The sequence below is a fragment of the Lepeophtheirus salmonis genome, chromosome 14, assembly GCF_016086655.4.
Source record: "Lepeophtheirus salmonis chromosome 14, UVic_Lsal_1.4, whole genome shotgun sequence".
Taxonomy (NCBI): domain Eukaryota; kingdom Metazoa; phylum Arthropoda; class Copepoda; order Siphonostomatoida; family Caligidae; genus Lepeophtheirus; species Lepeophtheirus salmonis.
Genome location: NC_052144.2, coordinates 26,278,421 through 26,296,431, shown reverse-complemented (window position 1 = coordinate 26,296,431; position 18,011 = coordinate 26,278,421). Strand labels below are relative to the sequence as shown.

General features: G+C 30.9%; 1 protein-coding gene across 1 annotated transcript in view; it reads left to right on the top strand.

Moving 5' to 3' along the window:
• BBS1 (Bardet-Biedl syndrome 1) overlaps nucleotides 1–18,011 on the top strand; it is a 41,663-nt gene that overhangs the window by 19,302 nt on the left and 4,350 nt on the right. Inside the window, exons 5-7 of the mRNA XM_040725549.2 lie at nucleotides 11,515–11,838; nucleotides 12,991–13,220; nucleotides 16,216–16,390. Coding sequence (XP_040581483.1) covers nucleotides 11,515–11,838; nucleotides 12,991–13,220; nucleotides 16,216–16,390 — 729 coding nt within the window. The remainder of the gene's footprint in view (nucleotides 1–11,514; nucleotides 11,839–12,990; nucleotides 13,221–16,215; nucleotides 16,391–18,011) is intronic.

Sequence of the window (18,011 nt, the reverse complement as noted above, 5' to 3'; positions counted from 1 at the left end):
GGAAAAGGTGGGAGCGAGACGTATGATATTACTAAATTAAGAAGCTTGTTAATATCACAGCTTATATGATTTAGAAAGAAAATTTTCACTTTAAAAATGGTATTTAAATAATTTTTCAACTTAAATATCTCAAATATTTGAAGAAAACATATCGACAAAATGATTTTAAGCCTATTTAAGTGTAATATGTTCATTCTCATAAATGATCATTTTTAGTATTTTTTTTTTTTTTCCTTATATAATTTGGAATTTTCATAAATAAAAATAGTTTAGTTAAACTATTAATTTTGAATAAGAAATAAATTCTATCAATGACCTTTTTTAGCAAGGTTGTTAATTTAAATTAGATTTAAAATAATGGGGATTATTGAGTAACGATAACGTAGATACTTAGTACTCATCATAATTATAATTAATCAATAATTTAATATTTTAAACTCATGACTATTTCGATTAAGGAACTATCAGAAAATTCATTGCTGAGACTTTCATGATAAAATCATGTACGTACTCATCCAAAAATTGATCCTTGTGTAAATTATCCAAATAAAACTCATTATTTTGACAATTTATTCTAAGGAGATTAAGTAAAAAACTTTATTAAGGATGATATAATACGTATTTCAAATTACGGAGTGTTTGCTTCTACTACATGGAAAATTTAATATTTGAAAATTAATTTAATTTAATGAATTTTTCTAAATAAAAATGATATTTGATTTTTTTTTCAAACAATTTTACATTCGAAATTTAAAGCTTTTTTTGAAATCAGCTGGAGATTTTGGAAATTGTTATCAAAGAAAAATTAATTTTTGTGAGTGGTTCTGGACTTTTGACAACAATTTTAAACATCAAAATGTATGTTTGAAAAAAAAATGTTATACATAAAATATAATTTTTCAAATTTTTTTCCAAAAAATAAAATTAATTCACTGATTTTAATTCAAAAAATTACCAAAAACCATGCCCCCCCCCCTACAAAAATGTATATACATAAAAAGAAATATAATCGTGTGGATACCCCTGATAGCAAAATGTTATTTTTTAACATTCAGTTAAAGTCTTAAAAAATCGGCACAGGGAATTTTTACTAGAACTGCAATGGGATTTATTCATTCATTACTATTTAACTTCAAAAACAAACTCAAATTTTGTTAAAAGTCTAGCCTTCCTTTCTTTCTTTAAACATGAAGTATCTCTACTATTTAGTTTGGTTTTTCCATTTTAAATTCTTCCAGCTATATATGTACATATATAAATTGGACCTTGTATCGGATTTCTATGTAAGAAGATTGATGATAAAAAAAGATTCTTTTTAGATTTATGTACTCTTTATTGATAAGAGGCTACATATGTATTACCTTGATACACAATTAAATAAATATTTAGAGCTCTTTGATATAAATGTATTTCCTCTTGTTCCATATTTTGAAGGGTCTCTCAAATACTTTTTCCCTGTGTCACATGAGTACATTTTCTATTTAAAAAATACTTACACCGTCATTACTGAACATGGAGAGTCTGTTCCCCACATTTTACAACATTGCTTCAAATATGTATATTTAGAGTAGATTTGATCCCTGAAAATTTATAGTATGCGTTTGAAACATCCTTCAGAAATATGCAACTATTTTTTGTTGTAAAAATGTATTTTCTTTGAAATATTCGCAAGATTTGCAATTATTTATCAATTAGATTGAACGGTAAAAGTTTTTTTTTTCAATATAGTCAGTTTTAAAATGTTTTTTCTACAATGAAAATCAATCAATTTTTTGAATCTTTTGTTTTTAATTGGTACTGGTATTGTTTTAAAAATTGTTTTTAGAAAATTTCCATTTTAAGGCCGCCATGACTTTGAAGGCCATTTTTTTTTATCAGAACCATCTCTTGAGCCTTAAGAATCTACTTGAAAATTTTCAGGAAAGCCCATCTTTTGTTTTGGCTGTGATTCAAGGAAAAACATACATACACACACAGATATTTTTATTTATTTGTAGATAATTTATTCAAATCTGAAACTCATAAATGGACAATAAATTTGAGATATTGTACCGTTCGGTACAAAAAGTTCAGTTGCAAAAAAAGTTCATTCTTTGTTATTAATTTATAAATGTACGCTTTATTAAACTAAGTACTCGTATAACCAAATCTATTAATGAAGGGGTGAAACGAAGACAACGATATCAATATTCGTTCAAATATAGTTGATTACTCAAGAACATTTTTGTCCGCAAGGGGACACCGAGTATACTTGATTATTATTCCATAACTAGCGATACAATCTCCATAAATTCTCTTGTTTCGCGACATTATAAAGGTGAGTCCTACGAATGGATAGGAAGTGCATGGACGCTATTGGATTTTTGTTCCAAATCGTTGACAAATACGCAACAAAAGTACTTGGCATTTGATAAGGAGCTGCTTGAAATCAAGGAGGCCCATGGAACATTTCCTCTGGTTACTGGAACGTGTTAACTTCACAATATTCTCCGACCACAAGCCCTTGAGTTTGGCATTGGAATCGAAAGCCATCGTGGACAGCAAGATAGTTTGGATGTTTCTCCTTTATATCTAAGTTTCATTGTCAGACTAAACCGAGTCGGGGAAAGAGAACGTCGTGGCCGGCATCTTGTTGGAACTGATAGCTCCAGTCAGATCAGAAATGTTTCCCCTTCTTGACAAGGTTACCAGTCTTCAAACAACCCACGTGGCCGGGATTTTAAAGCAAGGAAATTAGTTATTAGGTTATAAGGAAGCTTGGAAGTGGTGTTCTGATCGGTTTTAGGACAGAAATACATTTCGGAGCTATAGTGTCATCAAAAAAGTTGCGAAAAAAAATATTTTATTTAGCTCACGGTCTTTCACACCCAGGCTTTAAAGCTACTATATGTGAGGTATCCAAGTCATTCATGTGGCCTAATTTGAGAAAACCTGTCAAAAAGATGGGCCCAGGAGTGCCTATCTTGTCAGAAAAACAAAGTGCTAACTCGCCCAAGGCAGACTGGTCCTACTCCGTTTTCTTCTGATCTTCCAAGATTTTGTAAACTTGATATAGGTATTGTTAGGCCCTTACCTCCGTAAAATGGTTTCAGGTATCTTTTAATAGTTTTGGATATGGCCACAAGATGACCTGAGGTTATTCCTATGAGTGATATTAAGGCTGAGACGTTTGTGGATTCTTTCTTTTCGGGGTGGATATCAAGATTCAGTGTGCCGGTTTCTGTTCACTCCAACAGAGGAGTTCCATTTACAGGATGACTTTGGTGGAGAAAGGAAACAGTGCTCGGGTCAAATAGTTTGTTCACTACGGCTTATCATCCCGAGTCGAATGGAATACTGACAAGATTTCACAGAACTCTTAAGGTAGCCTTGGCTGCAAGGAGGGACCAAGAGGGCAAGTTGTGGTTTAAGGCGCTTCCATTTGTGCTCATAGAGATTAAGGCATACATCCCATCTTTACCGGGAGTCTCATTTTCGCCAATGCACCATTTGTTTGGATCAGCTCCCCACTTACTGATGTCGTTGAAACATTTATCTGATGCTTCGAAGGAGAAGGACCTTTTCATTAAAGTGAGAAATATGAAGCATATTCAGCAGATAACTATTTCTCAGCCTTAAAGCCGAGGCCAGTCTTCTCTAGATGCGCTCATGTGTTTATTAAAAACAGGCCAATTAAGCAAGCTTTGTCTCCTACGTATCTTGATCCATTCAAAGTATTGTCTAAATCTGACAGGACTTTCAAAATAAGCCTGTATTGTACTGCCGTTTGAAGCGTGCTTTTGATGTTCAGGACGTTCTCCCTCCTTTTAAAAACTTATTTTAGATTCTCCAGCAAGGATTTTAGCATTCATTTTAAAAACAACTACTTCATTTTACGCTTTTATTTCAATTTTCTCATTTTACGTATTTATTCAAGTTTTCTAATTTTACATTTTAATTTGCATATTCTCATGTATTAATGTTTTTAATTGATTGGTTTTTATAAGCTTGGCGTAGAATCTACAGGGAGCAATGAAGGACCTCTTAGATCTCTTCTTGTGTATACAGTGATAATATGTGTCATAGAAGGGCTGTAATAAAGATTAGTTGAAGTAAGATAACCATCTTGTCTAAAATTCTTCAAATACACTTTTGCATACGTTTGAAGCATTTTTTTATATTCTGATTGAATTAACTCCAAAACATAGGTTTTAAATGCATTAATGGATTCGACACAGTCAAATTTTTATGTGATATCCTGTAGATGTTGGTCATACTGATCTCTAAAGATGACTCCATCTCTCAGAAAGTTACATGCCGATCTTTTTTTATTAGGTCATGCACAGCATCTGGCACAACAAACGATTTTGAAGACCTTCACAACATTCCACGTGAAGCGAACTTCAACTTCGTTAGAATTTGTAATACCAGTTTTTTGTATTGTAGGATGGCGCATGGTCGCCACATAAGGAATTAATTTCATTGATGCACTGTTGTCTTGATAACCTACGTCGAATATTATGAAAAATGATTGGACGAAAGTGTTCAAGAGTCAATTCCATATTTTTTACTTGAAATAATATTTCAAATCACTATTAAATAATCACTTTTAAATAACAAACGTTAGTATAAAGTTGATACCTGTAAATGCCAAGCTACCAACTGGATACACCAGATGTAGCTTGCAACACATAGTTTCTTTGAGGCTAAAGTTATAAGTAGTAACCTACGTATTGAGTGAATGATTGCTGCCACAGTTAGTTAGTTTTTTTGTTTTTTTTTGTATTATTTTCTGAACAAGTCCTTATAAATACGTTTTTAAAGTATTCCGAATTTATCTAATCGACTCTGTAATTTGAGAACTGCAAAATGAAATCCATTCAAAAAGTCCAAACTTATATAAAATTTTATTATATTTTCCTCCATTTCATAAAGGAGAAAAGATTAAAATAATGTTTATCTTGGTTAAAAAAATGTACGTATAATAAAGTTGAATTTTTAAAAATATTTGAGAAATATCTTATTTTTGTGCTATATAATAATTTTTTCACCTTGAGGTTTTAATTAAATCCTTTAGATACAATTGCAAAAGGACAGACTTATAACAAGCTGTTTGTGTCTTTTATGTATGAATTCTTTCAAAATAGGATTTTATTCTATTTAAAAAAGATTAAATCGAATATAAACCAACATAGTATATATTCAATGAAGGATATTTGTGCATAGTTTCACACAAATATACACCTGTATACTATATATCTTATGTATACATATTTAAGATAAGTGAAATTATTTTAAGTTTTTTCATTCAAATATGTAATGCAAATTAAAGAAATGAAAAGTGCATTTGAAAGAATTAATCTTTCTCTAAAGGAATGGGGGGAAATTAATTTTTGTAGGTATTTACCGCTTTATTTCAATTCTTTATAAGTAGTGTTTCAATTATGCGATTTAAGCCAGGTTTGATTTGTTTTATAGTAGTAAACAAAATATGTTTTGATTAAAAAATTCCAAGGGAAATGAATTTTAATCAAAAATGGACAAAAATAAAGTATAAATCTCATTAATTTTAAATTTAGTGGAAATATTCTTGATCCAAAATGTCCTGATACGAAATTTATGGCAAAATTAGTCAGTGCCATCTCGTACAATTGATTTCTATCCCCTTGATTCAAATTTGTCTTATACATATATTATTCAATAGTTGAGGATAATTACTTAATTGTCTAAGTTCTACTTGATTTGGGATCTTTATCTTTAGGGAGGAAAGGTTACGAGATGCAAGGAAGTTATATTTTTTAGTTACTTAAACAAATCATTTTCTTACTTATTTCATTACGTAAATTTAAATATATTATATCTACATAGTAGGATAATACCTAATAAGTTATTCCGAAATGATTGAGGCTATCTCTGTCCCAATAAGAAATAACATTCAAAAGTTCAAAAAAGTATTCAAACATGTCACATAGTGTCCTCGGGCTCGGATAACACCGCGACAATGGTTATCCAACTCCCAAAACTGCATGTAGAATGAATTTTCCTTTCCTCAGCTGTTTTAATTATATTTTAACTTCTGAGGAGTGAACTTCCTTTCCTAAATGGATTCAATTATATTCAAAACAAACCTGATTGAACACTCGTGTATGCTCTTAAAAGATGGCGAGTAACCTTGGGGATTTGTTGGGGAGTTATTATTATAAGTATAATTGAGGATAAACATCTGAGTAACTCTGTTGTAATACAGTTGATTGTAGTTGATGTAATGAAATGTCATGACAGTTCTCATCCAAAACATTATTCAAATTGTCTGGGTTACCATGTTGATTTTCGGTTTCTCTTGTTCAACTTGCCCAAAATTCACACTATTTTCATCACTAGCCAAGGCAATATTCCATAGGCGTCTCTATTTTTATAATCGCCAATTATGTAGGTGCTTTCATTATAAGATAACAAGTATACGCCTTTCAGAACATGCTATCACCCTAATTAAATACAATATTTAAAAAAAAAAAAAAAACAAACTTAAAAGAGAGTTAATTAATGCAGGCGTATGTGTTAATCCATTATAATCTTAATATCAATAGCATTATTATTAATATGGAAAATAGGATATGATCTATCTTTGCATGATTATCAGAAGATGAGGTTATTCCTATTATATTTATGTATATATATCCCTGATGTTACATATATATGAAGACAGATGAATAGTGTAAAATTAATTAATTTTCTCTCCAATGTACATTGTACACTTCGTCAGTCACATGCATAATAGTTTGGATTTTTTCATAATGATCTTTTTTATTCTCTTAGGTACGTATATATTTGACTTTTGACCATGATATACTATGCATACACCTAAGGACATGGTGTGCTACAAAATATATTGTGTAGGCATATGAATGTTATTCAGTTTGTGTTTTTGAAACATGATTGAATACATCTGTTGGATTAGTTATGCAACTCCATCAAAACGGGAATTGTAAAACTTTGAAGTGATTTTATTTTACTTTTTTGTGAGATTCATACAGATTAATGATGAATGAAATTATTTTTTGTCATCTCGGGAAATTTTACGAATTTATTAAGTGTTGAAATACACATTTAAGTCATTGTTCACTTGTAAATGGGTGAGTTATTTGGAGGGTAATATTTGTAGTAATAAAATCCTGTTGAATTTGGGCATGGTGAAGAAAAAGAAACTGAAAATCAACATCTTTAAGAATTGTTTTGTAATTACCCACTTCTAATTTATTAGTATCAATCTTCATTGTCCAACAAGCCACTGCCCGTTTTATCCTTGTGGTACCATATGGTACCACATAAACTGTCGATGATGAACAGTTAATAAGTATGAATCTACTTGTCGAAATTAGTTAAATTAGTTTTCTTACGGAAGACAAAAACTTTTTTGTGCGTACCAGTTCATAGGAAAAACGTCCAAAGACTTCAACTACTAATAGACAAATAAATGAGCAATTCACGTGAACCAAAAACTATACTAATGAAAATTCTAAAAAAAATTTATGTGCAATGCCTCTCATTTTCGAAATTTATCTCCTGTGAAATTTTTTGAATTGTTTTTTAGTAAATATATTCTCAAACATATGAAAATTGAAAATCCTCAAGATACGATGAAGACGGACGTAGTAGTTGAAATATCTCCACTTAAAGTTTCCATTGCTATGTTGATACTGAGCAGTTATAATCATCTTTCAAGATGATGTTCTGGCTTAAGTCTTTAGGTGTTTTTAATAAAGCTACTCCTTATGGGAGGAGCCGTGACAGATTTAATACTATAAAAAATCCATACCTTTCAAACAAAGTGATCTAGATATTTCTCACCGATACACCAAATTTCGACCTCTTATCTACCACCTACAAAAAAAGTCTATGGTTTATTTTGTACCAACAAATACTATTTCCCACGATGAAGTGATGGTGGATTATTTTGGTAAGCACGGATTGAAACAAACTAACAGGCCTCTTCGATTTGGTTATAAGGTTTTGCGCCAGAATACTTCTTACGGTTATTTATGTATTTTTGATTTTTATCAAGGCAAATTTTATCTACGAGCTACAGAATTGGAAAAAAACAAAAAAGCATCGAAAATGTCCTCTGGCTATCTTTCATTTATTGGCATTTTATTGTAATGAGAAGAGAGCTTTAGCTTTAATATTACAATTTATTTATGTGTCTGTAGAGTATATTAGGAAGAAATATTAATTTTTATATATGTATCTATATTATCCTGGTGGTACATATGGTAATATCTTATTTCTCAAGAAATGAATGAAAAATAACTTTTTTCTCCATAATTGCATTTATTACATACCAATTAATGTTATCAAATTTTAGTAACTTTTCTTTTCTCGTATAAAACGGATTAAGGGTAAACTATATAATAAATAATTTATGTGAATATATTAATTAAATTTTAGCGTACAGTTTTGCAAAATTTGGGGTCCTGATGAATATTATATTATTTAATTTTATAGTTTCATAAAAAAATGCTTTTATTAATATCAGCCCTAACCATTTCTTCTCCCTTGGCTCCTACTTAGGTGTAATCCATATAATATATGGAACTTCAAAAAACAAACATTATATAAATGTAGATTATTATTAATTACTATGCTCAGTGTTAGAGCAGAGGTTGCAAACTTTTCAGCCTTCAACCCCCAAAATAATGGTGCCAGATACTGGCGAACCCCAACGACACTAGAGGTGGTTTATAATGTTGTGTACATCCACAAACATGAACTATGTGTGCGTGTTTATGTGAGTGTCTGTTTTTCCAGACAGAAAGTGCACACACAGGCCAAGGGGCCCCGCTCACTCGACCAACATTCACTGTTAGATCAGAGCTTGTTCACATGAAGCAGCTGATAAGTGACTGACTGCTTCTTAACAGTTGAAACAGTGAAAACAGATAGATTCTATGGTCACAGCTGCTCAGAAATCAGTGCCGCAGTTTCTTGAAAAGATTAAAAGCTACTGGTGGTTTGTAGCGAGTTTCTGGGTCCGTCTACATTCCGACCTACTTTCATTATTTTGTTTTTAAATTTCGTCAACTAAAATATATCTTTTTAAGCTATTAGGATACAGCTATATAATATTATTTATTTCAAGATAGAGTACTTCTAGCTTGATAAATTTCATACATATATGGGGAAAACTCAAATTGGCACATAGTTCTGTTTTTAATTTATTTCAAAGTAGGCTTATACTTGCGCCTGTATTTTTTTCTCATCTTCAGACAAGTTTTGGGGTTTCCTTTGTAGTCACAGGTAAAAAATGCTACAAAAATGTCAGCAGTTTTATTTATTGTGATTCTATACTTTAATAAATGCAACAAACTATAGTTTTATAGTATAACAATAAATGAATCTTTATAATCTGTGTTATCAAATATTTTTTGCAACTCCAGACAAATTTAATTTGGAGTAAGAAGGAGTAAAATGGCTCTTTCGAAAGTAAAGGTTGCCTACCCCTGACCTATGCAAAACAGGATTAACACAACACAAAATAAAATAACAACAGCCTATTTCATTAGAGAGATGAAATTATTTTATAGTGATTTGAGAAATAAAATACAACCAGAATACAGATAACCTTTAAACAGCAGGGCTGAGTGAACATACATTATAAACAAGTGCGCAGGTAAGTCTTGTCTGACAAACACAGGGTATGTGCACTTACAACGTGCAAAAAACACCTTTTTGCTGCATTTTACCTTATTACTTACATATCTTAAACACGGTGTACGGTAACTTCGTATAAAACATATTCTTATAAGGACAATTCGTATAAAACCATTTCGTATAAATGTATGAGAAAACGGAGCGAAGAAATGTCATTTTCTAGCCCGAATGTAGGGGGTGTTTTGGGGTACCGCCGACACTTAAGTAACTACTAGGAGTCACTTACAAGCCCACAATTGTACCCAAAATGTTAGAGTGTTTTCGAGGTTTATGAGTTCTCAATTCTTATCGGTTTAAAATTATAATCTGCGTTAAGTTCCTCCTATATGTTCGGGGTATAATTGGGGGGTCGTGAGGGGGTCTTAGGAGTTATTTCAAGTATCTAAGGTGGGTTGCATCCCATTTTGATACCCAACGGTACCAGAAATCCCCCCAACATTCGAGGTACAATTGGGGGATGATAGAGGGCTCTTAGTAGTTTCTTCAAGTATAGGTGGTGGGTTGCATTCTGTTTTGGGACTGGAGGCTCCCGAAAACACACCTAACATTCGGGGTACCATTGGGGACTGACTGCCCTTCTCTTTGTATTATGAATGAATTTATTTCCCTTAACGTATCTGGACTACGGGATAAGTTAGAAACTCCTCTGTTATTAATCGGGGGCACATCAAATATAGCTAATACTCCAACAAAGGCACGTGTCTTGGAGTTCGTTCTCTCGAGTTGAAAAATTAGAATAAGTGGGATGTTAACTGAAGGAATTTTTTTCTATTGGGACCACTGCAAGGTATTCAACATTCACCATCAAAATCCCTGATGGTCTATTGTTGAAATAAGCGGGCTATTCGCTACTACCCTTCAAGTTCGTCACCTGATGCATACGCATCCATCGACAGTTTAAGAAGTTCTGCACCTCAAAAGTTCAATAGTTATCCTTTTTTTTATTGCCATGGAAAGTTTAGCTTTTCTTTCTCTTTTTTTATTGTTAATATTTTAATATGAATTCTTAAGATAATTTTAATGTTTATTTTAAAGCTATGGACATATTATATCAATATTTTAGAGAAAATGCATGTAATATACGTAATGTTTATTATCTTTTTACCATGTTTATAGTAATCATGTCTTTTTAATTTAGGGATTTAATTATAAACTATAATGTTTATTTATATATTTTTTGCGTTTGCAACTTTCCTAGACCAATAAAGAGTGAGAAAAAATCAATTGTATTTGTTTTTTGCAATACATTCGGGGCGGGGCGTCCAGGGACTGGATGAAAAAAGAGGTATATCCGGGGAATATTATTATTCTTCAAGATACCTCTCTATCACTAAAATATTCTAAAGTATTTTGTTGTCAGCTGTCGATTCCCTCATATTATACTAGAAACCTGTAAATGAAAGCTCAAGCACGCCCGCTACAAATGGGATAGTAGAACGGAGAAATTACAAAAATGACATAACATAAGTTCATATGACCATTTGTAGACCATTTGCATATTTTTTTGGAAAAAAGTATTTTTAGATTTATATAAAAAACATGTACCTATACTTAAAAAAATGGCCTTATAAAAGTTATGCTGTGAGATTGTTGTAATTTTTCAGTTCTTCTACCCAATTTGTAGTAAGTGCGTATGATCCATTGCTTACAAGTATCTAGTATTATATGAGTGAGACGAGGGAATCGGTAGCTGATAACAAATACATATGGTATTAGTTATGTAATTCCGTATTGGAGCATAATGAATCAGAAAATAGTTTCTTCTTATGTTTTTGTTTTTAAAATCTACTTTTATAAACAGTCTAATTAACTTCTTTTTTCTTTCAGAACTTCCTGGATATTCATAAAGGATTTCCACTCAAACGCTCCTCTGTCATCACTTGTATATCTGTTCTGAATAAATCCCATGCTGAAGAAGGATCTGTTAGCTGTTTAGTTCTTGGAACAGAAGCTAATCTTGTTTATATATTAGATCCAGAAGCATTTACAATCATGGAATCAATGACGCTACCTGCTGCACCAACTCAATTATCAGTCACTGGACTCTACGATGTAGACTATAGGATCGTGATATCGTGTCGTAATGGATCCTTGGTGTGTTTGAAAAGGGGATGGCAGAGAGCCAAGAGTATCGCCTTATTGGGAAATCAAGTAAAATTATCTTTTTTTCAAAAAGCTATCTTATTTAAATGTGAATATTTGTTTCTTTATTGGTGAGTCCGGGAATCACGCCCAAACCAATGAATGGATTTAGCTGAATTTTTTCATGTTGGTTTTTAAGGCTCACAAGGTAGTTTTAGTAATAATTTGTTTGGCCTTCAAGGCAATGGCGGTCTTCAAATAGCATTTTTCTAAAAAAGAACTTTTTGACAAGCAAAGGACTACTTCATATTTAAAAAAAAATAAAGACAGTAAATTTCTAAGTTTAGATGAGGTAAACAAAAAAGCTTACTTACTTTTAAATAAGGAACTTAGAACTTATGTTCGTGTGAAAAAATACTTATGTTCTATGTTTGTCCGAGTATTGAAGCTGTCATTCAGATTGGAGGGAGACATATTGAATAAAAAGTGTAGAAAAAATTTAAATTACCAAATTTTGCTTCAAAACCTTGCTATAAAAATGGTCCAAAATTAAAATGTAGAAGCTTTTAAGATTTTGTAATTCCACGAACTCCGCCTATGCTAAGCTGCTCCCGCACAAACTGACTCCGTAGGTAAATTAAAAAAATCCGTTGCCTCTTTAGTCTAGACATTATCTCTGTCCTTTTGCATACTCGTTCTAAAATTGATACAGTAAGTATTTTTACTAAGCCATCTGAAAGAGATGAAATGGAATGACGTAGCTCAATGTATAACGCGTTGAACTCAATAAAAGTAGGTTCGGTAATCGATTGTTCCTATAGAAGAAAATATACTTAATATAAATTGACTGCAAGGACACTTCCTAGGTCAGATGGAATAATTTTAATACAACAATGATGACTTAAACTTAAATAATGTGACTATATCCAACCAATTAAATCAACGTTAAAAATTAAGGGATCAATGTCAGATTATCTTGGTCTGTTGTTAATCAGTTCAGATTTTTTTGGCATAAGATTGAAACATACATAGAATGTATTTATGAACCTGAGATTAGGGAAAATTTATAACTGTAATTATATTGACATAAAAATAATCATAAATATATATTTTTTTAAATACATTAAGTTAAAAATCATAAGCTAATTACTTTTATTTTTCAATTTCTATAAGTGCATTGTACTCATTCACAAAATTATCTTATTTTAACCGCTTTCATAGTCCATAGGTGTTATTCACCGTGATAAAACCATACTTGTAGCAACCATGGATGACAAAATCAGCTCATATTCAAGTAAAGGAAGGCTTCATTGGAGTCAAAAGCTTCCCAGTTCTATTCTATGTATTTGTCCCGTAGAAATTACAGAAAAGTCCGTTTTCTATGTTGCTGTGGCACTCTCAAACAATCAAGTTCATATGTACCACAATAAACATTTGATTGATATCATGACGTAAGTTGTTAATTTTGTTTTTGAAATCTTATATTTGAAATGTACTTTGAAAATAATGTCACAATACTTTTTTAATCAAAAAACCTTTTTTTTTTTTTTAAAGCCTAAAGTTGTCTGAAGTGTTTTGTTCATATGTATGTTTCTATTAATTTCTTCATATCTCAAGATATTTGAACAATAAATATTGGATTTTTTAATAATTTCAAGTCTTTAAAATAGTCCTTACGATGATGATTCATAAAGAAGCTACAACAAATTCTCGATTTGAAAAAAAAAATTGATTATTTGAAATATATTTAGCATCTTAAGGATATTGAAAAACTAATAATTGACATAAATTTTAGGAATGTAAAATAATAATAATAAGACATTCATTAATATAAAAAGTTGAAATTCGTATAAGAAAAGAAACACAGTGTTGAAATCTCAATAATGGAACTTCATTCTTTCTAGATTAATGTTCAAATATTAAAAGTTCGACAATTTAGACTAGAAAACTTTAATTCAATCCTGTGGAATACTAAATTTAAGGTTGTACTAATTTCAAGTGAAGGCTAATTTTATATATATATTATGTATAAAAAGAGCTAATTCTACGAGCACAAACCAACTTCTGTAATAATGTCTAGGAATTCGTCTTTTACTGTGTTTTTTTATAAACTCACTTCATAGAGGAGGAGTTCTGCTAACACGTAGTTTGCGACTGAACATATTTTGAAAGTGTTCGGCGATCAATAAAAAAGTAAACTGGGATTTCCTACACCCCAAATTTGATTAAAATTGCTTCAAATTTGTAGTATGCTCCTGAAATAACATCAAGAAAAAGACTACTTTTTTTTATTGTAAAAATGTATTTTCTTAAAATTATTCGCAAATTTTGCATTTTTAATCAAAGTTTAGTGAATTTGAATAATTTGTTAGCTTTTAAGTAGTTCTTCTTCTTTTTCATTTTCCTTTTTTTCAATTTAAGTTATACTTGTTGTTATAATTGTAATACCAGGTGATATTCTGTACAGGGAAGCGCTGCAAACAGTGGGCTATTAATTAATTTATATTTACTATGAAAAGGTTTAGTGATTATTTTTTGATATTCTGTTCCCACCGTCTTTTTTACATAAAGAAGTTGTACTAATATCATTTAGTCATTTCATCCTCATAAGCGAGTAACAAGCCAAAGGGAGTGCATCTCAGATTTCCTTGATGCTGGAGTTGATGTGATGAAAATTACGGATGTTGTAAAGTGTTCTAGGAGCCTGGTTTTTTATGTTGGCTAATATGAAAACAAAACGAAGAAGATTTCTCCAGTATGTCAGGAAGTGAAGGGTATAATTTAAAGAGGAATACAAAGTTCTTCTTAAGTTTGGAGAATAATATTAATGATGATCCAACTATTTCGATGAATCGACTCGCCAACAACTTCTTTATGTCTCCTAGGCCATCATGAGGGCTATAAATCAAGACTTGGGATTAGATTCTTTTACATGGACCCCACACCACCTTCTGATAGAGAGAATGAAAGTCTGGAGGCTCGAGAGGTGCAAGAAAATCCTCACATGGATCAAAGTAAATGCTGAAAATTTTCTTGGACAAGAAGATTTTCACAGTTAATCAATTCCACAGCTGCCAGAACAACTTCTGGCTTGCAGAAACAAATATAAAGGTCCAAGGGGTTAACTATACCAAATATTCAGCCCAAACAATGGTCCTCGGCGTTGTGGCCTCTGATGGAAAGAAGATGCCTCTGTTCTTTTTCAAGGCTGACATAAAAATTGGGGAGGAGGCCTACTATAAGGTGCTTAGATACACCATCTTGCCATGGCTGAAGCCGAACTACACGTCTGCTAAGTTCCCAAAGTTCTGCACATATATAAAATGACTTTATCCTGGCCGTAAGAAATATGGTTCATCCCTCACCAGATTTGAACCTGCAGGACTTTTCTAAATAGGGCACTTTGGAGAGGGAAACCAACAGGACCTCACACCCAAATGTGGACTCACACATCATGACTGCATGGGACAACTTGTCAGAGGACCTTGTCATCAATTATTGTATGGCCTTCATGTGACGTGTAAAGGTTGTGATTGATAATGAATTTGGCTATGCAAAGTGAAAAAAGGTTTTTAAAAACCATGTCTATATGTTTTATTAACATAACTTTTTTGCCTATTATTGAAAATATAAAATTATTGATGAATTTCTAAATCGGTATTTCGGGTCCACGTTTTGTTACCCTACCCTGTATATATGACAATCAACCTCTTCAAAACTAATGAGTACATTTTTGGCTCTAAATATTTTTTTAAAGTTAATAATAATTCCTTGATGATTGTTTAAAAAATAAAATTATAATGTTGTTACAATAATAATAACGACAAATAATATCTTGTTGGAGCCGAAATCAAACTTTGTTAAGATTAATTAGCATTTTTTAATGTTTAACCACAGTTCATATACTATATCAAAAACTAATGTTCACCAACGGAGGTTTAAATACTTGGATGTTGTTTTCACAATCCTTGACAGACTCTGGAGCAATTCTTTGTTTACAAATACCAAAGTTTCAGAACGGATTCAAATACCAGCATTATGTTGGTGTTCCAATTCGAACTCTTAAGTTCAAGTGTGGAAAAGTTTGACTTTTGAGGGGTTAATTATTTAAATTCCTATGTAAATGTTTAAGTATAAAATCTAAAAAGAATATACACCTTTCTGAATCACATAAATGACCGAAATGTTTCCGAAATATTCTTTTGGGAAAGATCATTTATCTGACAGTTGATTTTTGTTCAAACAAAATTACCAACTTTTAACGAAATATGAATGTTGTATATTTAGTTTTTAAAATTTTGTCCACAAAAATCATTCAATAACTTACAACCCCACTCTTAAATAGGAGAAAAAGAACCTTGGAATTGAAAAATAACATTAATATTATGCAACCAAAGTAATAAAAGAGTTTTTATGAATAATTTTTGTTTTTGTTTTATAATCCAGATTTTCAGACTCAATATCTGCAATGAAATTTGGGCGCTTTGGTCGTGAGAATTCAGCACTTGTTTGTGTGACTTTATCAGGTGGAATCATCATTAAAATTTTGAAAAGAACTGCAATGTTTGATGCAAATGAAAGTCTTCAATCCACATCTACTTCAATAGTTTCTTCACAACCAGTAATTTATTTTATTTTTTACTCAATAAATCTCCTTATTTAGAAACCTAATAGGTATACGTCTCATTTTTTACCTTAGCCTTAATTGGAAGTATAATCAAATTTAAGTATTCTTTAAAAAATAACGAGTCTTTTGTACGTTTATTGTTATCAGTACATATAAATCAATATTTTAGTGGGTTCAACATAACAAATGGAAATTTATTTGACAAAGTTGTTTCCTCTGTGTATTTGTACAAAATTGATTTTTGTGTAAATCATGGAAACACCCAACTGCTTGGATCACACGAATGAAAATTCGTCGCTCACGTTCAAGTGTCATTTTCTCGACCCTTACGAAAGCTAGAGAGCTCATGTTTGCTCTGTTTTGTACTTAATTGTTTATGCTTTAATAAATAGAAATATGAACTAATTTTAATCATTCCACCTTCATTGATTATTAAATTAGTAAATAGTCAGATTTGAATGGATCAACCCATAATTTATTGACAATAAATTATCGAAAGTGATGAAATATTTTCCTTATTTTTATAATAAAAAAACAACACAAAATATGAGAGAAGATACAAATAGCCTCTTTGGTAAAGCTTGGGGTTTCAAAAGCTATTAATTTCCCAACTTTAGATCTCATCGAAATAAAAAATATGTCCAATATATTTTATTTGGAAAAAAATAAACAAATAATTTGGCTTATATTTTGGTGAATTATTTGGTAATTATTCTCAAATAATCAATTTCTTTTGATGAAGCTCTAATTTTAATCTTCACCATGTAATATTTCAATTGTCAACAAAAGGTGTTGAAATTTCATACACAATTCAACTAAATATTCCTGATAAGTTGATTCTGATCCTCAATTTCATTTCATTTAATATCTGGTGTGCCTATTTTCAAATTAAATATGGATTATATAGATTCTAATTTTATAATTTTGGAGATAGAAATCACATAACGTTAAGTGCTAAATTGAAAATTAGTCCTTGAAAGAGAAAAATTACCTTTTATAAATACAATGAGGTCTTTTTAACTTTATTTATAGAGTTAACAATGTATATAATATCTAGTTATTTACCATAAATATTGGAAATTTAGAGCATACCTTTCTCAAAGCGATTATATTTTCAATCAATTTGCCGTCATAACGTAGACCTTCAAGATGAAAGGTCTATTTATTTCCAATAAAGTAATAATAATATATTAAAAAGCCAAAATTTAAACGAAAAGAAACAGTTTTATTTTTTAAGGGCGGAACTTTTCATCTAATGTGTCATAATTGTTTTAAACAAATTCAATGATACTGACTTCCTGTATAGTGGGGTATATTCTCTGGTCCTGTTTTTTTATATTATTATAATAAATTATAAAAAAATTTATATTGAGGCAAACAAGAATTTTTGTAATTGTTCATGAGTTCGTTCCCATTATGTATGTCCAGATGTGCTTCTTTATTGGGGGTGGGGGTGAGGGAGACTGCTCTATAAGTATAAATTTGATACCTGGACTTAAACATTTAGCTTATTATTTATTACGCAAACTTGTAAGCAAAAAGGTTGCTGATGAAATATTGCTTATGCTCCGATTATTTTTATTGTACAGTAATGAATTAAACAGATTGAAAATCA